The 15446-nt window shown below is 38.7% G+C and overlaps 1 protein-coding gene across 1 annotated transcript; it reads left to right on the top strand.

Moving 5' to 3' along the window:
- Window positions 1–615: 615 nt before the first annotated feature.
- On the top strand, window positions 616–14065 carry LOC105382539 (glycine receptor subunit alpha-2). The gene is made up of 9 exons (XM_011552444.3): window positions 616–911; window positions 5459–5606; window positions 6164–6246; window positions 6661–6887; window positions 11843–11977; window positions 12391–12491; window positions 12688–12848; window positions 13139–13211; window positions 13612–14065. The coding sequence occupies exons 1-9, from the start codon at window positions 832–834 to the stop codon at window positions 13738–13740; spliced, it is 1137 nt and encodes a 378-aa protein (XP_011550746.2). The 5' UTR covers window positions 616–831; the 3' UTR covers window positions 13741–14065.
- The last annotated feature ends 1381 nt before the right edge of the window (window positions 14066–15446 follow it).

Raw genomic sequence — 15446 nt, 5'->3', positions numbered from 1 at the left:
CGTTGCATTTGAATCAGCCATGCAGGAACTAACATACCAAAAGATAATTTATTAGAATAGACATAGAAACACATTGTAATGGTCTAATGTTAACCCCCGACAAAGAAGGACTGTCATAGGTTTAACGGATGTGTGCCGGTGCTCCATTCGGCTCCTGAAAAAAATACTCATAAGAACTTTTCATCAAAGGAAACCCGAAAGATCTTATAGGTATTTCTATACAATTTTACTAGATAGATAGATATAAGCAGAAATAGATGCTAGACAGATGGGTATTGAGTGTGACATCATAGATTAGACTATTCTATAGTAACGTAGTTAGTAAGTAAGTTATACTATACAAGGTGTTGTCATGAAACAGAGGTGATGTAAAAAGTTTTTATAGAAAATCCCCTGAACCCTGGTGGCTTAATTTATCCTCTAATAATTAATATAGCACGAACCTATATTTAAAAATATGGTTGCAAGTGGATAAATTTGAATCCATTCCTGTGGAACCCCAAAAGTTATCCAGTTCGATGTGTTTCAAAATCATCATTGCGCATGTCATAAATCTTGAAAGCGCGCGGCAGTTGTAATTTTTTTCTTGTCATTTCGTTTCCCGCGGTTTGCAGTGCTACTGACAAAACCAAAATAAGGAACCCCCATTTTATAATTTAAAATATTGTACAAAAATGCTGTAAATAGCAATAAAAATGTGCCTAAACTCCCTAAAACAATTAATTGTATTAGAAAATAGGAACTTAAAAATTAAGTAGGTATTTAAAAAAATATCATTTTAAAATGGCAAATAAGTTGACGTAACATTTGAATTTTTTATTTTATGACAAAATGGCGGGAGAAAAACTATTATGGATCGCTACCGTCCTTTTGCGATTGTGGTTGTGTGCTACGGATCTCTGCTCCGCTCAGTAAGTATTAACTTATTCAGTTATTTAATAGTATTTTTACTAAATATATTCTACTTCCGGTTTCGGACGGTGTAGCGGTCACTAAGCTGACTACCCCACAGAAGGGCCCTGGTTCGATTCCACGCTTCTACCTACAGCGACAGCGGTAACAAAACTAGCAAATAGACTATGCTGTATTGTAATATTTCTGCATGTGTTGTATGGTAGGTATAGGTTAAATTGAAAGGTGTCTGCTTGCCATTCTGATAAAAATAAATCCTCAGAATTTCGTGATAAATAAGTCATACTGTAGCTATGAATCAAAAGTGGTTTACGAATACACCCTGACTCACCCCCTTTCGACTTACATTTTTAACACTAAACTTTAACATTCCGTAGTTTAGATAGATATGTAGATATATTTACTACAACAAAGGCTACACTGCTATTCTGTCTTATGTAGGTACTTACCTACCTACTTACCTAAAGGGTCGCATGACAAAATGGGTTTCTATCTTTTAAATCCGGGATTATGAAAGAATCTTCCTTGGTGGTTATCGCAGGATATGACTTATACAGGGTGATCGATAAAAAAAATCGAACTGATATAGGTACTTACCTATTAAATTAACAGTTTCATCTTAAATACATTACTACGTAAGTACGTTGCGGATACTTGAAGCCTTGATTTTCTTTAGTACACAATAATAAACAAATACTATAGTTTACAAATTAAAATGGCGATTACCTTAATTTTCCGTGACTTGAGATGAAAAACATAAATTCTCTCGATTTACCTAAGTAAAGCAGACACACACACTCTCATAACGTGTTAATATGTGTAAGCCCCCAAAGGGCAAGATGTAAATTTACTTATAATTTCTGTAATAACTAGCCATTTACCAACATTTATGCAAATAAAAATATATTCTATTCTCCAAACTTATAGCACCACTGACTGACATGTAATTAGTAATTTGTAAAAATTGACATTCATCAGAAAATTTTATATTTGTACGATGAATAATTTTTTTTGACTTTGACACCGCGGCGTTTAGAACAAAGACCAAATTGCTCGTATTTTTTTACTTTATCTTTACATTTTTGTAACATCCTGTATATACGGAAAACCAGACATGGCAAGCTAACGGACGGAACGAGCGAGTCTATTATTATCAATATAATAAAAGCTTGTTAAAAGCTTCTTTTTAATAAAGGATACACAAAAGTGTAATGGTTTGGTAATATCCCGGCTCGCAAATTTTAAGGAAATAGTCAAAACCGTATTTTTCAGGCATAGGTAGAAAGATACCTACAGATAACACGTCATTTTTTCAAAATTAGGTGTCTCTTTTATTATTTATTTAGGTAGGGAGATAAGACAGTACATATTTTGCTATGGTAATAAGTCTACATAGTTATTTTCCTTAGCCATGTTTCATAAAATTGGTTTTGCTATGTGCAAAACTTCGACCATTTACAAAATTATGTTCACAGTAGCTGTACCCGCGAGCTTCGCTTCGCCTTAAAAAGTTTCCCCGTGGGAATTCCGGGATAAAAAGTAGCCTATGTTCTTTCCCAGAGTCTAGACCGTCTGTATACCAAATTTCATTCAAATCCGTTCAGCAGTTTTGGCGTGAAAGAGTAACAGACAGACAGACAGACAGACACAGTTACTTTCGCATTTATAATATTATAGTTAGGATTAGGATTAGTTAGGATTAGGATTTTCAGTGCCATTGTGATAGTTCGTCGTTAATTTCATAAGTTCGGCTTATCCGCAAGTAAAGAGCTTGTTTCACAACGGAGAACTTGCAGCTACGTATTCCATTTTTTATTATTATCGTGGTGAAATAATAGGTCAGTCATATCAGCGTTAAATCAGTGGAGAACTGCCTAGCATCTATAGGAACATTTATTTTATTTATTTTATTTATTTATTAATAAAGTATATAGGCGGAGTTTTTAAAATAGCGATCCCTGATGATGAAGGGACCAGCTACATCCTTACTAATCCTTACTTACTGTGTCTGTCTGTCTGTCTGTCTGTCTGTCTGTCTGTTACTCTTCACGCAAAAACTACTGAACGGATTGGAATGAAATTTGGTATACATACGGTCTAGACCCTGGGAAAGAACATAGGCTACTTTTTATCCCGGAATTCCCACGGGAAAACTTTTTAAGGCGAAGCGAAGCGCGCGGGGACAGCTAGTCTGTTATAAATCCGGGGACGTGTTGTGTGTGATGTGTGTAGCAGTGGTGTTTATGTGGATGTGCTTGAGCAGCATGTGAGCAGCATTTAAAAACTCCGCCTATATACTTTTAGGCGCAGGCCTATACCTACATGGCACAGCAGGTGCTCAAAAATATTTGTGCCCAACATTTGTGTATGGTCGTCATTAAAATATTCAAACTCTTTGTGTATTGTTGTTGAAAATTTATCAGAGCTAAAAATATATTTCGTCAAAAGGACCAAAATGTTTGTTGACTTTCACGTTCCGCTTTAGGAGATATTTTATTGTGTTAGAGGATTTATTTGCTCACGGGCACAAGCATAGGTACGCACATAAAGCCCCTCTTACATTCCTCTAATGACATTTTCTAAAGATTTTTCATGACGATACCATAAAAAAGTATGAATTAGCTATTATTCTTTCATACTCGTTATACAGGTAGGTATAATGCGGCAAGTTACTTGGCGACCCTCCTTGCGGGGTGAAAGAAGTGGCGGGGGCGAGGTAGCACGACATGCTACACACGTAGAAAAGTGTGCCCGGATTAATCTCGCGATAGCTTGTAACTATTTCTGACGTAAGTAAAATTTTATTCTATGATTGTTCCCGTAAATGTCATATTTAGCTTAAAATTTATAGTTTGACAGCATTAAAATTTGGATGTTTACCTTCAGAATATCTACCAATTTGAATTTATTTATGTAAAAGTGTTTTATTTTATAAATCAATTTCCATGTCACTTTCATGTTCACTCTCTGTTTGAACTTGTTCATCGTCGTCGTCAACCTCATCTTCATCATCGTTTTCATTAACTTCAATTATAAATCTAAGACAAAAACCAATTTATGTTTAATTTACAATAAATTATAAATAAACAATAACATACCTGTCCAATACATCGTCAAATACTCTATCAGATTTATAATATTCGTCTTAATTTTTTATGACATGGTCGTCACAATTTCTCCACTTTTTAGGCGAATAATTAGAGAAAAGCAACTCTAAGTCTTTTATCTCTTTATCTAAGTTAGAGTCAATCGACGTTCTTGCGAGCTCGCCTTTCACGTACCGCCACACAAGTTCAATAGGATTTAATTCCAGGTGGTATGGGGGTAGGCGAAGCACGATATGACCATTTTCTTTCAAAATTTCATCAATTTTGTAATTTTTCTCTGTGTTTTGCTCATTAATTACTTTCATTAAATCACATAAATTTTGGTTGCTTTCCTAGTTACAAGAACTGACAACTGACGCACTGTCATATGGACTCTTCGTCTTTGTTGTTTACTTTTTCGTATCTGACTGCGCAGTACCAACCTTTAGCCGCGTAGCATGACTGATCCGGTACGCTGTTCTAAAAGAAGCCCCTATATTGAGACATTATACGATTTGTTGTTTTTAACGTTATTTTGTTGACGAATTATAGATACCTAATAATAACATAATGATAATATTAAAAAGGCCTCAACACTCATCCTAAGACTAATGGTCTCAGGATCAATGATCTCATGTGGGTCGCACTCAAATTATGACAGACTATATTAGACATGTGGCCGCCTCGGCTGCGCGGCCGAGACTGCCGTAACAATGACATGCAGTGCACGCGTTGCCCTTCCCCACTACCCTCCCGCTACCCGCTGTCGTCTTGGGTACCTCGTCCCCTCCGCGTCTTTCACCCCGCAAGGAGGGTCGCCAAGCAACTTGCCAATCTATAGTTTTCCGCGTTGTACTAATAAAACTAAGAACCTCATTTTTTTGGAGCCGGTAAAGAAATATTAGAATATTAAATTAGGTACTTAGGTCCAGTTTAATCTTAAGTTCTATACTAAAAATAGAATTCCAGTACCTATGTCAGTTCTTCCAATGTCCATAAAAACCTCCTACGTCACTAGTGTTGAGGATTTTGAGATTTCTGTTAAATATGTACTTAATAATATTTGTTTTCTGCAACACACACGACAGCTAGAACACGAGGTGAAGACAGTTTCCATAGACGATAATACAACCTAATATTATGTCACACTAATAAAAATTATAACCTTTTCTTTTTCCAACGACGACCGAATGGCGTAGTGGTTAGTGACCCTGACTACCGAGCCGATGGTCCCGGGTTCGATTCCCGGCTGGGGCAGATATTTGTTTAAATACAGATATTTGTTGTCGGGTCTTGGATGTGCCCGTAAAATGGCAATAGGCCCGCCCCCTATTACATTGGGACTAACATAACACTCTGGCGAAAAGTGGGTGCAGCAATGCACCTCTGCCTACCCCGCAAGGGAGTACATTTAGTACAAGGCGTGAGTGCGTGTTAAGTGTTCTTTTTCCAACCACCAGGTCGACCCTGCTGACCTTCCAAGACCTGCTGCCCGACGACCCACGGCTCTACGACAAGATGCGGCCGCCGAAGCGCAACGACCAGCCCACCGTCGTCTTCTTCCACGTCACGGTGATGGGCCTGGACTCTATTGATGAGAACTCTATGGTTGGTGGATAGCTTAGTTACTTTGATTATAAATGGTCGAAGTTTAGTTAGTAGGTTAGTGTGTCAACTGTGTAGCTAAGGCGGTAGAGAGCCTGCTTCCAAATTTATTATTATTATTGTTTTACAACTTTTGGAAATTCGTGTTTATTAATTTTTTACACTAAGTATGTATGTCTGGTGCATCCGTGTTAGTCAGCGATGTACCTACATTTTTGTTTATAGTAACTTATCTTACGTTAGTTAAACCGACACTACACACGCATATTTAGCGAAAGTTCCTAAATATAGCTAAAACAAAGGACGAAAATAAAACTTGAAGTAAGCGAGTACTTACCTAAGTTTCGAGCAGGTATTTTTGTTTGATTACAGCATACATGTGGGTTCAAGTACATAAATACCCTTTCCTAAATTCCCTTTATAAGTACTTCAACAGTCTTTACGTTTTAAGAGCCCAATATTAGACACTTCAGTGCCTTCTTATAAGGTACTGATCAATGTATGTATAATAATGTAAGTATTTCTAGAATATTATGTTAAAATTAGTATTTTGTTCCCAGACTTATGCTGCAGACATATTCTTCGCTCAGACATGGAAAGACTTTCGATTGAGACTTCCCGAAAACATGACTTCTGAATATCGGTAAGTATAACTGAATTTTAATAAAAATATTAAGTACGTTAGTATATGTATAGACAATATGAATCTATGTGATCCTAAAGCGAGAGCTACCTCACGGTCCCGCTTCATACATTTTATGTGTGTCTCCTGTCTCGGTCTCGGGCGGGAACCGTTGCCGCTGCCTTAAAAACTGTCTAATTTAATACTCAATACTGTATTCTGTCTCACTCTATTGAAACCTTTGAACTCCCTTACAAAGGCCATGATGCCTGAAATAAATATAATTTATTATTATTAAAGCTAGCCTATTTTCTTTCTTAGTTTTTTTTTTCTTAGTTTTTCCATAATACCAATTTATTATGTACTTATGTTTACACATTAATCACCATCTCCTTTTACCAACAACGACGATCACAACCAACCCTCCCCCCACAGGCTCCTCGAAGTGGAATGGCTGAAGCACATGTGGCGCCCAGACTCGTTCTTCAAGAACGCCAAATCCGTCACCTTCCAAACCATGACCATTCCGAACCACTACGTGTGGCTGTACAAGGACAAGACGATCTTGTACATGGTGAAGCTGACCCTGAGGCTGTCGTGTGCCATGAACTTTCTCATCTACCCGCATGACACGCAGGAGTGCAAGCTGCAGATGGAGAGCTGTGAGTAGATAGTGAGGTTTTGGAAGTTGGGATTATATTTATTTTATTGTATGAATTAGGCTAAGGCTGCGTAATTGCGTATCCAGTAACGCATACTCGCCGCAAAAGGGGCGAACAGTTGACTTACTGGGAACGCAGGTAACGGATAGTTTTGCGAGGCCAGTTTTGCTCGACGAAATGCGAAGCTTCTATGTTCAATGCGTCGTCCTGGTTGGCGCGGCTGCATGCCGAAACGTTTTTTTTGTCAAGAATAGAATAAGTATAACTAGTTTCTTTGACAAAATGCCATGAAACTTGAAAAATCGCTTTTTTTTCGTGCATAACATAATAAATCTACATTTCCTAAGACAGATTATTATATGAAACGTGCTATCTCTCAATTTCATGGACATTCGAACCAATCGGCCCTCTACACAAGCAACCACAGACACACACACACACACCAAACACCCCTCTTTCCTACTCGCGGGCAACAAACAGGCATTCCCTGGACCAACCCCCACATTCAGCCAACACTCGCCAAGCGACACACACACACACACCAAACACCCCTCTTTCCTACTCGCGGGCAACAAACAGGCATTCCCTGGACCAACCCCCACATTCAGCCAACACTCGCCAAGCGTTACAGAAATCGAAGCTTCAAGTGTCATCTTAAATGTAGGCCAAGTGTTTGAAGAGCCCTCGTTAGGTGCTCGACGGCCGGCGCGGGGGCTCCTTGTGAGCTGGTCACCCAGTCAGCGTGATCTGATCGGTGGAGATCAGAATCTCGAGGGTTTGAGTGCTGGTCAGACGGTTATTTTGGGCCGTGTAGGGTGGAGAGGGTTTGCAGTTATTGTTATTAAGGTAGGTAATAGGCCTTGGTTGTGACGTTACCTAAGTAAGTACCTACATACTTATAAAACGGTAATTACGAAACTTTAGTCGAATACAACTTATACCACTGCACGCAGTAATATATATGTTAATGAACTGCAGGCATAGTGTAAGAAATAACCATAGTTTTATCGCCTATAGGCTCACACACAAATTTTTACAATCCAGTCTTAGCACTAACAAAAACCTTTTGGTGCACAAAAGTTGTCTGCCTTCCCTCAAGATACCTATGTGGGCAGTCAGCAACTGAAACTGTTCTGATTGGCTAATCTTTTCTTTCTCTAGTGTTTCACTGACACGAAGAAGATCAGTTTAGTAGTCGCATGAGCACCCCAACCCTTTACTACGTCCAGAATAAGGGACACGTCCTAGCGTTTTATTTTCATCTGTGGTTAGGCATTAGGCATGATTCGGCATGATATATATTATGATAGTTCAATTAACACTTTACAAGAACTTCATCACAAATGAGATTTTTACAGCTCGCTAAAGAAGTAGGTATGTAATACCATATTAAAGTACCTTGGTTATACTAGTATATAGAAGTAAGTAACTATGTCATGTACATAAGTATTTTTGTGGTAAGACCGACATCTATCTAACGCAATACAGACAAAAATTCCCACAAATCATACCCCAATTTCCACAGCACCTTTATCGACCAACACACGCCTTCAGCGACACACAAAGCAACAAAACCCGGCCGAAAAGCGGCTTGAGATGTCGAAATCAGCGGGGGCCTATTCTGGACGGTGTCGTGAAGGGCCATCGACTGTCGTTACGATTCATAGTGCGCCGCCAAGTCGCCGGTGGGGTCACTCTATATGACAAGAAACGAGGTTTTTGAGTGCTGCTGCGGGAGCCATGACTCTGCCTTGTTGTATTATTGTCACCGCACATATTATAACCGTAACGTAAAGGGAGAGAGCTCGCTCGCGAACGCCTTGGCACCACGCGTTCGCGAGCTAGCGTTCTACTGGTTGTCAGGAGAAAAAGAGGCGATCCCTTTACGTTACGGTTATACACATTATTATGTGCGGTGACTATTAAGGTGGGTACTGACCAACGTCACGGACTGTAATGTAACATTCCCAGCGAGCATGTTACGTAACGCTGTGTTCTAAAAGCGAACGCTCGCTGGTTTCCTTTCAACACTACGTACTGACTGCACGAATGCTCGCTGTGTAACATGTTACATTACATCTCTAAACGTTGGTCTATCATCATCATCATCAGCCAATAATCATCCACTGCTGGACATAGGCCTCTCCCAAGTGGGACGCCCCCCTGCCCGCTGGACTGACGACCTTAGGCGGGTGGCGGGTAGTGGTTGGATGAGGAAGGCCGAGGACCGAGTGTTGGTCTATACCCACCTTTAAACAGGCCGATTGCACGACAGCTCTCGTTCGTTAGTTTATCGTCAGTATAGAGTGACCCTGCGGTCCTCCAGACGCGCCGACTCAGCCGCCCGTCTAATTATGAAGCCCTCCGCTCTAGTGTTGGATATAAATAGGACGCCAATATTTCCGCAAAGGCTGGCTGGTATTCTGGGAATATTTTTTTCTTCTTTGAGTTTGGCGGTTAGTAGGTTGTCGACGGGGTTTGGATTAGTGGATTTCATGGAATTGCGTATGGATAAAAGGGAGATTGGAAACAAGAGCATTATGAGGTCTGTTAGGAATAAGTACCTACATAAGATAAGATCCCAACAAACATTTTACCCTCAGTTACAGCTATTTTTATAACTTTAACCTGTATAACTGTGTTATAATTATCTCAGTTCTAACATAAAGCGATAAAGATGATTTAACAAATGAAATTAGTGTTAACAGCAGGTTTAAGTGTTAAAATGGTATTAGTCAAAGCAATTATAATTAAGATGTTATAGGTTTAAACTGTTTCTAGAACCTAAAGCTATATAAGAGTGCTCACTGACACCTGTTAACACTTATGGTTGTTAAGTGGTTTCCTTTAATACCCATATAAATCTTTAGGTGTCATATTGAATTTAGGCTGCAGGAATTGGTTATAAAAAGATTTTGTCAAGAGTGCAGTAAGACAAGATTCTTACAGTGTTGGAAAACTCAACAATGCAGTTTTAATCTTTAAGGTTAACTTAACTTACGCTTATTGCGTTAGGCAAGTAGACTGTAAAAGTAACGGTGTTAAGCAAGACTGTGCGGATCGACTAAGACTGCATAATACCCTTGGCTAAGGGTGTTCTATTTCAAAAAGTGTAATAGATGACTTAGGTGAGTCTATATGTCTTAAATGTAAGTTCGCCATTTGCATAGACGACCTAACCTATAAATTGCTGGGATAAACAATAATTTGCTTTAAAATACTTACTTATTTATGTGAATTTTGTCATTCCAGTCATGCCAATCGATTTATGAAACTAATGGACATACAGCAAGGATACAAAAAATACAAAATTGAGTCGTCTATTTTATATTTACTTATGTTTCATTTGAAATCCTTAATAAATTCGGAGCGCATTAAAATTGAGGTGGGAAATATGGTATACATTACAGTAAAATTACAAGGGCATATTATTTTCAATTCACAAAACATGTTAAGTCAAGTAAATATATTATATTTACTGTTATTTAGTAATGATCAATACTGTCACTCTAATACTGTCGCGTATGATTGCTGTTGACACTATTATTTTCAAAGACATACAACTTGTATGGTAAAAGTGTATTCGAAAAACGGTAACATACTCACTTAACCCTTTTTTACCAAACAAATAAGAGTTAGGGAGTCAAATAACCATTCTAAAACTACAACTATACCGGTAAAAGTTCTAGCTGAGAGGGATTAAACCCTCTTCTATAGTAACTTTAGCACTTCAATGACACCGTACTACAGGCTTTCTATAACTTAAACACTTCAATGACACCGTTTTACAGACTTTCTAAAGCCTTTACTCTCAAAATCGTGGGCCTCTTTCGTGGTTATAAGTGAGTTAGAGCACTCTCCTACACTCTTATACAGCTATGTCTTAACACTTTAATTTTCGAATGGAACCATTATACAAGTTATATGAGAGTTTTTTTAACGCTACGATGTTAGTTGGGATGTATCGTGCTATCTTGTTTTGTTGCTATGCCTCTAACAGCTTATGCTAGTTTTTGCTATACTGCCTAAACAGTACCAACGAAGGCCAACGAAGCCTAATCTTTGGCGCAGTATTCTTATAACCAGGCATATTAAAGATTATAAGCTTTTATTATAAGCTTATAAGTAATTGCTACCTATTCCAATCAGATTTTTACTCTATCCGGCAGTTCACGACTCGGTTTTGCAAACTAAAGCCTGACCTCTTTTTTAATTAACACCGGATGTTGAACTTTACCGTGTCATAAATTATGGAGAATAGAGGGTGTTTGTCAAAGTGACGACGGCTCAAAGTGAGTGGGCACAGATTTACTGGAGTAAAGCCTCCGTAAAGCGGGAAGTCGTTATTATTCCGCGGGAGCAAAATACTTTTGGTTGTTTTAATTGCAATTAAAAACTGCTACTAGCTATCTCAATGAGTTGAGCTTAGCAGTGTTACAGGTTTAGCCTACAAACCCCACTTAAGACCTAGGAGGATTCCTATGAGGGACATCCGAGATTTATAAATGAAACAATATAAAAGCTAGTTTCTTTGCGTCGCTCGCCTGTCAAACATCTGTCAGATCCATAGACTTACCCCCTTATTCATAGAGAAGTTACAGAATGTTTTAACTAATAAACTGTTTTGTCCCTCTCCGACAAAGAACAATTTGTTCTTTGACAGAGAGGGACAAAACAGTTTATTAGTTAAAACGTATTGTAACTTTTCTATGAATAAGGGGGTAAGTCTATGGTCAGATCCATACAAGTTACATCAGTTTTCAGTTTCACGCTGCATAAGGATTGTTAATTGCCAATGTAAGATTGGTAGGTTAGTTGCTATGGAGTGGCATGATTATGACCATGTATATTAATGGATAGAAATTGCAACACCCAGACTTTCTGCTCAGCAGAAGTCGTCCCTAATAAAAATATAATAAAATAGGTTTTACCACTGTCTGTCTTCCTCCCCGCAGTGTCGCACACAACAGACGACCTGATCTTCCAGTGGGACCCGGACGTGCCGCTGGTGGTGGACGAGAACATCGAGCTGCCGCAGCTGGAGCTCATCCAGAACCGCACCGCCGACTGTACACAGGTCTACTCTACTGGTAAGGGGTTTTAGCTGCCTATTCTCGTAAAATTCGTCCTAAAGCGATACGTATATGATATGGCAGACTACACAGGTCGTTATCGACGTAGATAAACGTCGCTTGTGAAAATAAAAACAAATAAATACAGCGCTGTGATTCGTGGCGCATTAAACGAGCTTATTGATGTCGATAACCAACCTGTGTACTTTGTAGCCCTGTGAGATCACATACTTATCGCTTTAGGGCGAATTCTTCAAGTAACTTAACTAAGAATTAAGGCGGCTGTTGCTTCTTGGAAATGACTTTACTCAAGCTAAGGTGACAGATACCTACGTGTGTTGATATATCCCATCCAATTACGAATCAAACGTTAGCTAGCGAAATTCTGTGCCTTGAAGCATTTCAACTACGGTTTGTTTCCTTTGTTTCAGGTAACTTCACGTGCCTAGAAGTGATCTTCAAGCTGAAGAGACGTCTAGGCTACCATCTCTTCAACACATACATTCCCACCTGTCTCATCGTTATTATGTCCGTAAGTAAACATACTTAAACAATCATAGTTGTATGGTATGTATTTGTATTTTTACCAAATAAAGCTCTGTTGCTTCAAGGGCTCTGTTAATTAATCCTCATCAAGATCAAGACAAAATTATTTTCCCTCTCCTGTGCAATAGTATACCTACAATTCCACACAATTGATCTGACATAAGCCTATCTCCAAATTCCAGTGGGTGTCCTTCTGGATAAAACCTGATGCTGCGCCAGCGAGGGTGACCCTGGGAGTGACGTCACTGCTCACACTGTCCACACAGCACGCCAAGTCACAGGCTCAGCTGCCGCCAGTGTCGTATCTGAAAGCCGTAGACGCCTTCATGAGCGTTTGCACTGTGTATGTAGATGATGTTTGTTATTATTATCTTACTAATATTTATCGCGAAAGTTTGTAATAATGTTTGTAACTCTATCACGGGATAGTGGCTGATGCGAATTTTATGAAATATGATAATAAATATGTAGGATGCTGTCAACTATTACAAGCGCATATTCTAGTAGAGATAAATTTCTGTTTTACTACATATAAGTTTCACAAATGTTTTGACTTTATTATTAAAAGCTTGCACTTCAAATCCAATGTTATGGATATTTAAGTAACTTACTTATTTAATTCCCTATGTCCAGGTTCGTGTTCATGGCGCTGATGGAGTACTGCTTGGTGAACATCGTGCTGGGCGACGGAGCCGGCAAGCCCAAGGTACGTATGAATATATCATGATAATGAAGGACATTTTCAGAGGATGCTTCCCAGGAATTGCCACACATAAATTTCGCTGTCCCGACATTGGCTAGCATCTAAAATAATATATTTTATTTGAAGTGAACCTTCACAATGTTTCACGATTTACATATACCGTGTGTTACAATTGTTGTGATGATATCGCGTGAGCAAAAGCCCCCTGTGCCGCTTTAATTTATTGCTACCATGACATAAACTTGCCGTTATAATTAAAAAATCTAGAATTATTGTCTGCCCTGCCATCAGCTCTCCAACCACCTTTAGAGTCTAGACACACCACCTCATGACAACATAATGACTGTGTTTTGTTTTATGCTATCCAAATATCAGTACTAATAATGTATTCTTATCATTCCAGGAGCCAGCAGAAGCGGCTAAAGCCAGGATGCGGGCCATCAACATAGACCGTTTCTCCCGAGTCTTCTTCCCGCTTCTCTTCTCCGTGCTCAACGCCACTTACTGGTTCCAGTTCGCGCAGTACATCTGACTGGTTGACTGGATCTTCAGTTACGGCCTCGTTTGGTTTTGGGACGTTTAGGTCTTCAGTTACGGCCTCGCCTGTTTTTGGGACGTTTAGATTATTTGCGTTGTTGATTGCGATGTGTTGAGAGATGCGAGGTCGTAGGTTGTTCCAGAGGAAAGGATGATATATTCTGATGTGGACTGGCAACTGACAGAGGACTAAGAAGGTGATGATGAGGAAGGCGATAAAATAATGATAGCTGCGTGAAGTTGATGATGTTTTGGTTACGACGAAGTTTGCAATGTTTTATATGCTGTAAGTGCAGGCGGCTGCTATATAAAATTAAATACTAATTACCGATCGAGCTCAGCTGAAACTTCCAATCGAATCGAAGTATATTTAACCTAATATTCCTCAACTACCTCGATTCCAGACACATTCACTATGAATGATACCTAAGTAGTAATACTATTCCTATCTTGTAGCTTAGATGGAAATGAGTTAGCAGCTTGATTTAGGTAGATCATGTTACATAATAAACTCACTGTAAAAGTAGTTAGGTACTCATTTGTACGTATGTAAATAATGATATTATAGTTTTATCGTATCGTATCGAACGGCCAATGTTTTGCTCGGCTTGGTGGGGTCACCACCGTGCCTCCAGATGATCAAGTAGGTCCTAATTAGGTAGTAGCAATGTATTTATTTAATTAGTACCTTTTGTACCTAATAAAACAATAGGTAGATAATATAATATGGTATAATATTAGAAACTCAGAAATGATAAGGTAAAAATATATTGTCATGACCTACCCACCTAACTAGGCTTGTAACTTTATGAATAACTTGTAAAATTTGATCTTTTAAATTAAGTACTTACCTACACCACATACTTACATTATAGTCCTCTATTTCTTAACTATCCCTTTATCTTATCACTAAATTATGAAATAAACCTTTGTATGGTAGTGAGAATACAATACCAACACACTACCACACTCAAAACAGGGTGCCGAAAAGAGGGTATAATAGGTATCTACAGACTTACCCCCTTATTCATAGAGAAGTTACAAAACGTTTTAACTAATAAACTGTTTTGTCCCTCTCCAACAAAGAACAATTTGTTCTTTGACAGAGAGGGACAAAACAGTTTATTAGTTAAAACGTGTTGTAACTTTTCTATGAATAAGGGGGTTAGTGTTGCAAAAGTGGTAGGTATAGTAGCTGGCAAGTGGCTGACTCAGGGGGTCATTCAGTTTTTCAGTATGACTCCCTGAGTCACCCCCTTTTGACTTTATGCCCTTTTCGCAACACATACATTCTGTTTCAGCTTAGGTAGGTATATCATTAGATACCTACTACTATATTCCTATAATTATTGAATTTCCTAACCCAACTAACTAGGTGTATAGAATGAAGAACCAACCTAGAGTACCAAGAGCCCAAATTGTTCGAAACTCGAAAGTTATACCAGGTTTCTTATTAAGGCCGTTTATTAAGAAACTAAATTGAACCTGGTGTAAATAAGTGCTAGAGAATAGAATCTAATAAAATTTATAATCGCTTAACCATAGAGTAGGTACTTATCTAATAAATATGGCCCTTAACAATCAGTATATTGATCCGGAATAACATAGAAAAAAATACTAATGTCCCAAGGGTGAACACAGAAATGAGATCATGATGCGATTCCGGGTGAGGGTACAGTGTGCCATTCCCGAATATTGTCG

Source organism: Plutella xylostella, chromosome 27 (assembly GCF_932276165.1).
Source record: "Plutella xylostella chromosome 27, ilPluXylo3.1, whole genome shotgun sequence".
Classification (NCBI taxonomy): Eukaryota; Metazoa; Arthropoda; class Insecta; order Lepidoptera; family Plutellidae; genus Plutella; species Plutella xylostella.
The sequence above is the reverse complement of the archived record's forward strand: the minus strand, read 5'-3'. Positions and strand labels throughout refer to the sequence as shown.

Bases quoted from the DNA above. Each gene is read 5' to 3' on its own strand.
- LOC105382539 (XM_011552444.3), top strand. From the start codon at position 832: ATGGCGGGAGAAAAACTATTATGGATCGCTACCGTCCTTTTGCGATTG. The intron at 6,888-11,842 runs GTGAGTAGATAG...TCCTCCCCGCAG, and splicing joins CAAGCTGCAGATGGAGAGCT to TGTCGCACACAACAGACGAC. The intron at 13,212-13,611 runs GTACGTATGAAT...TTATCATTCCAG, and splicing joins ACGGAGCCGGCAAGCCCAAG to GAGCCAGCAGAAGCGGCTAA.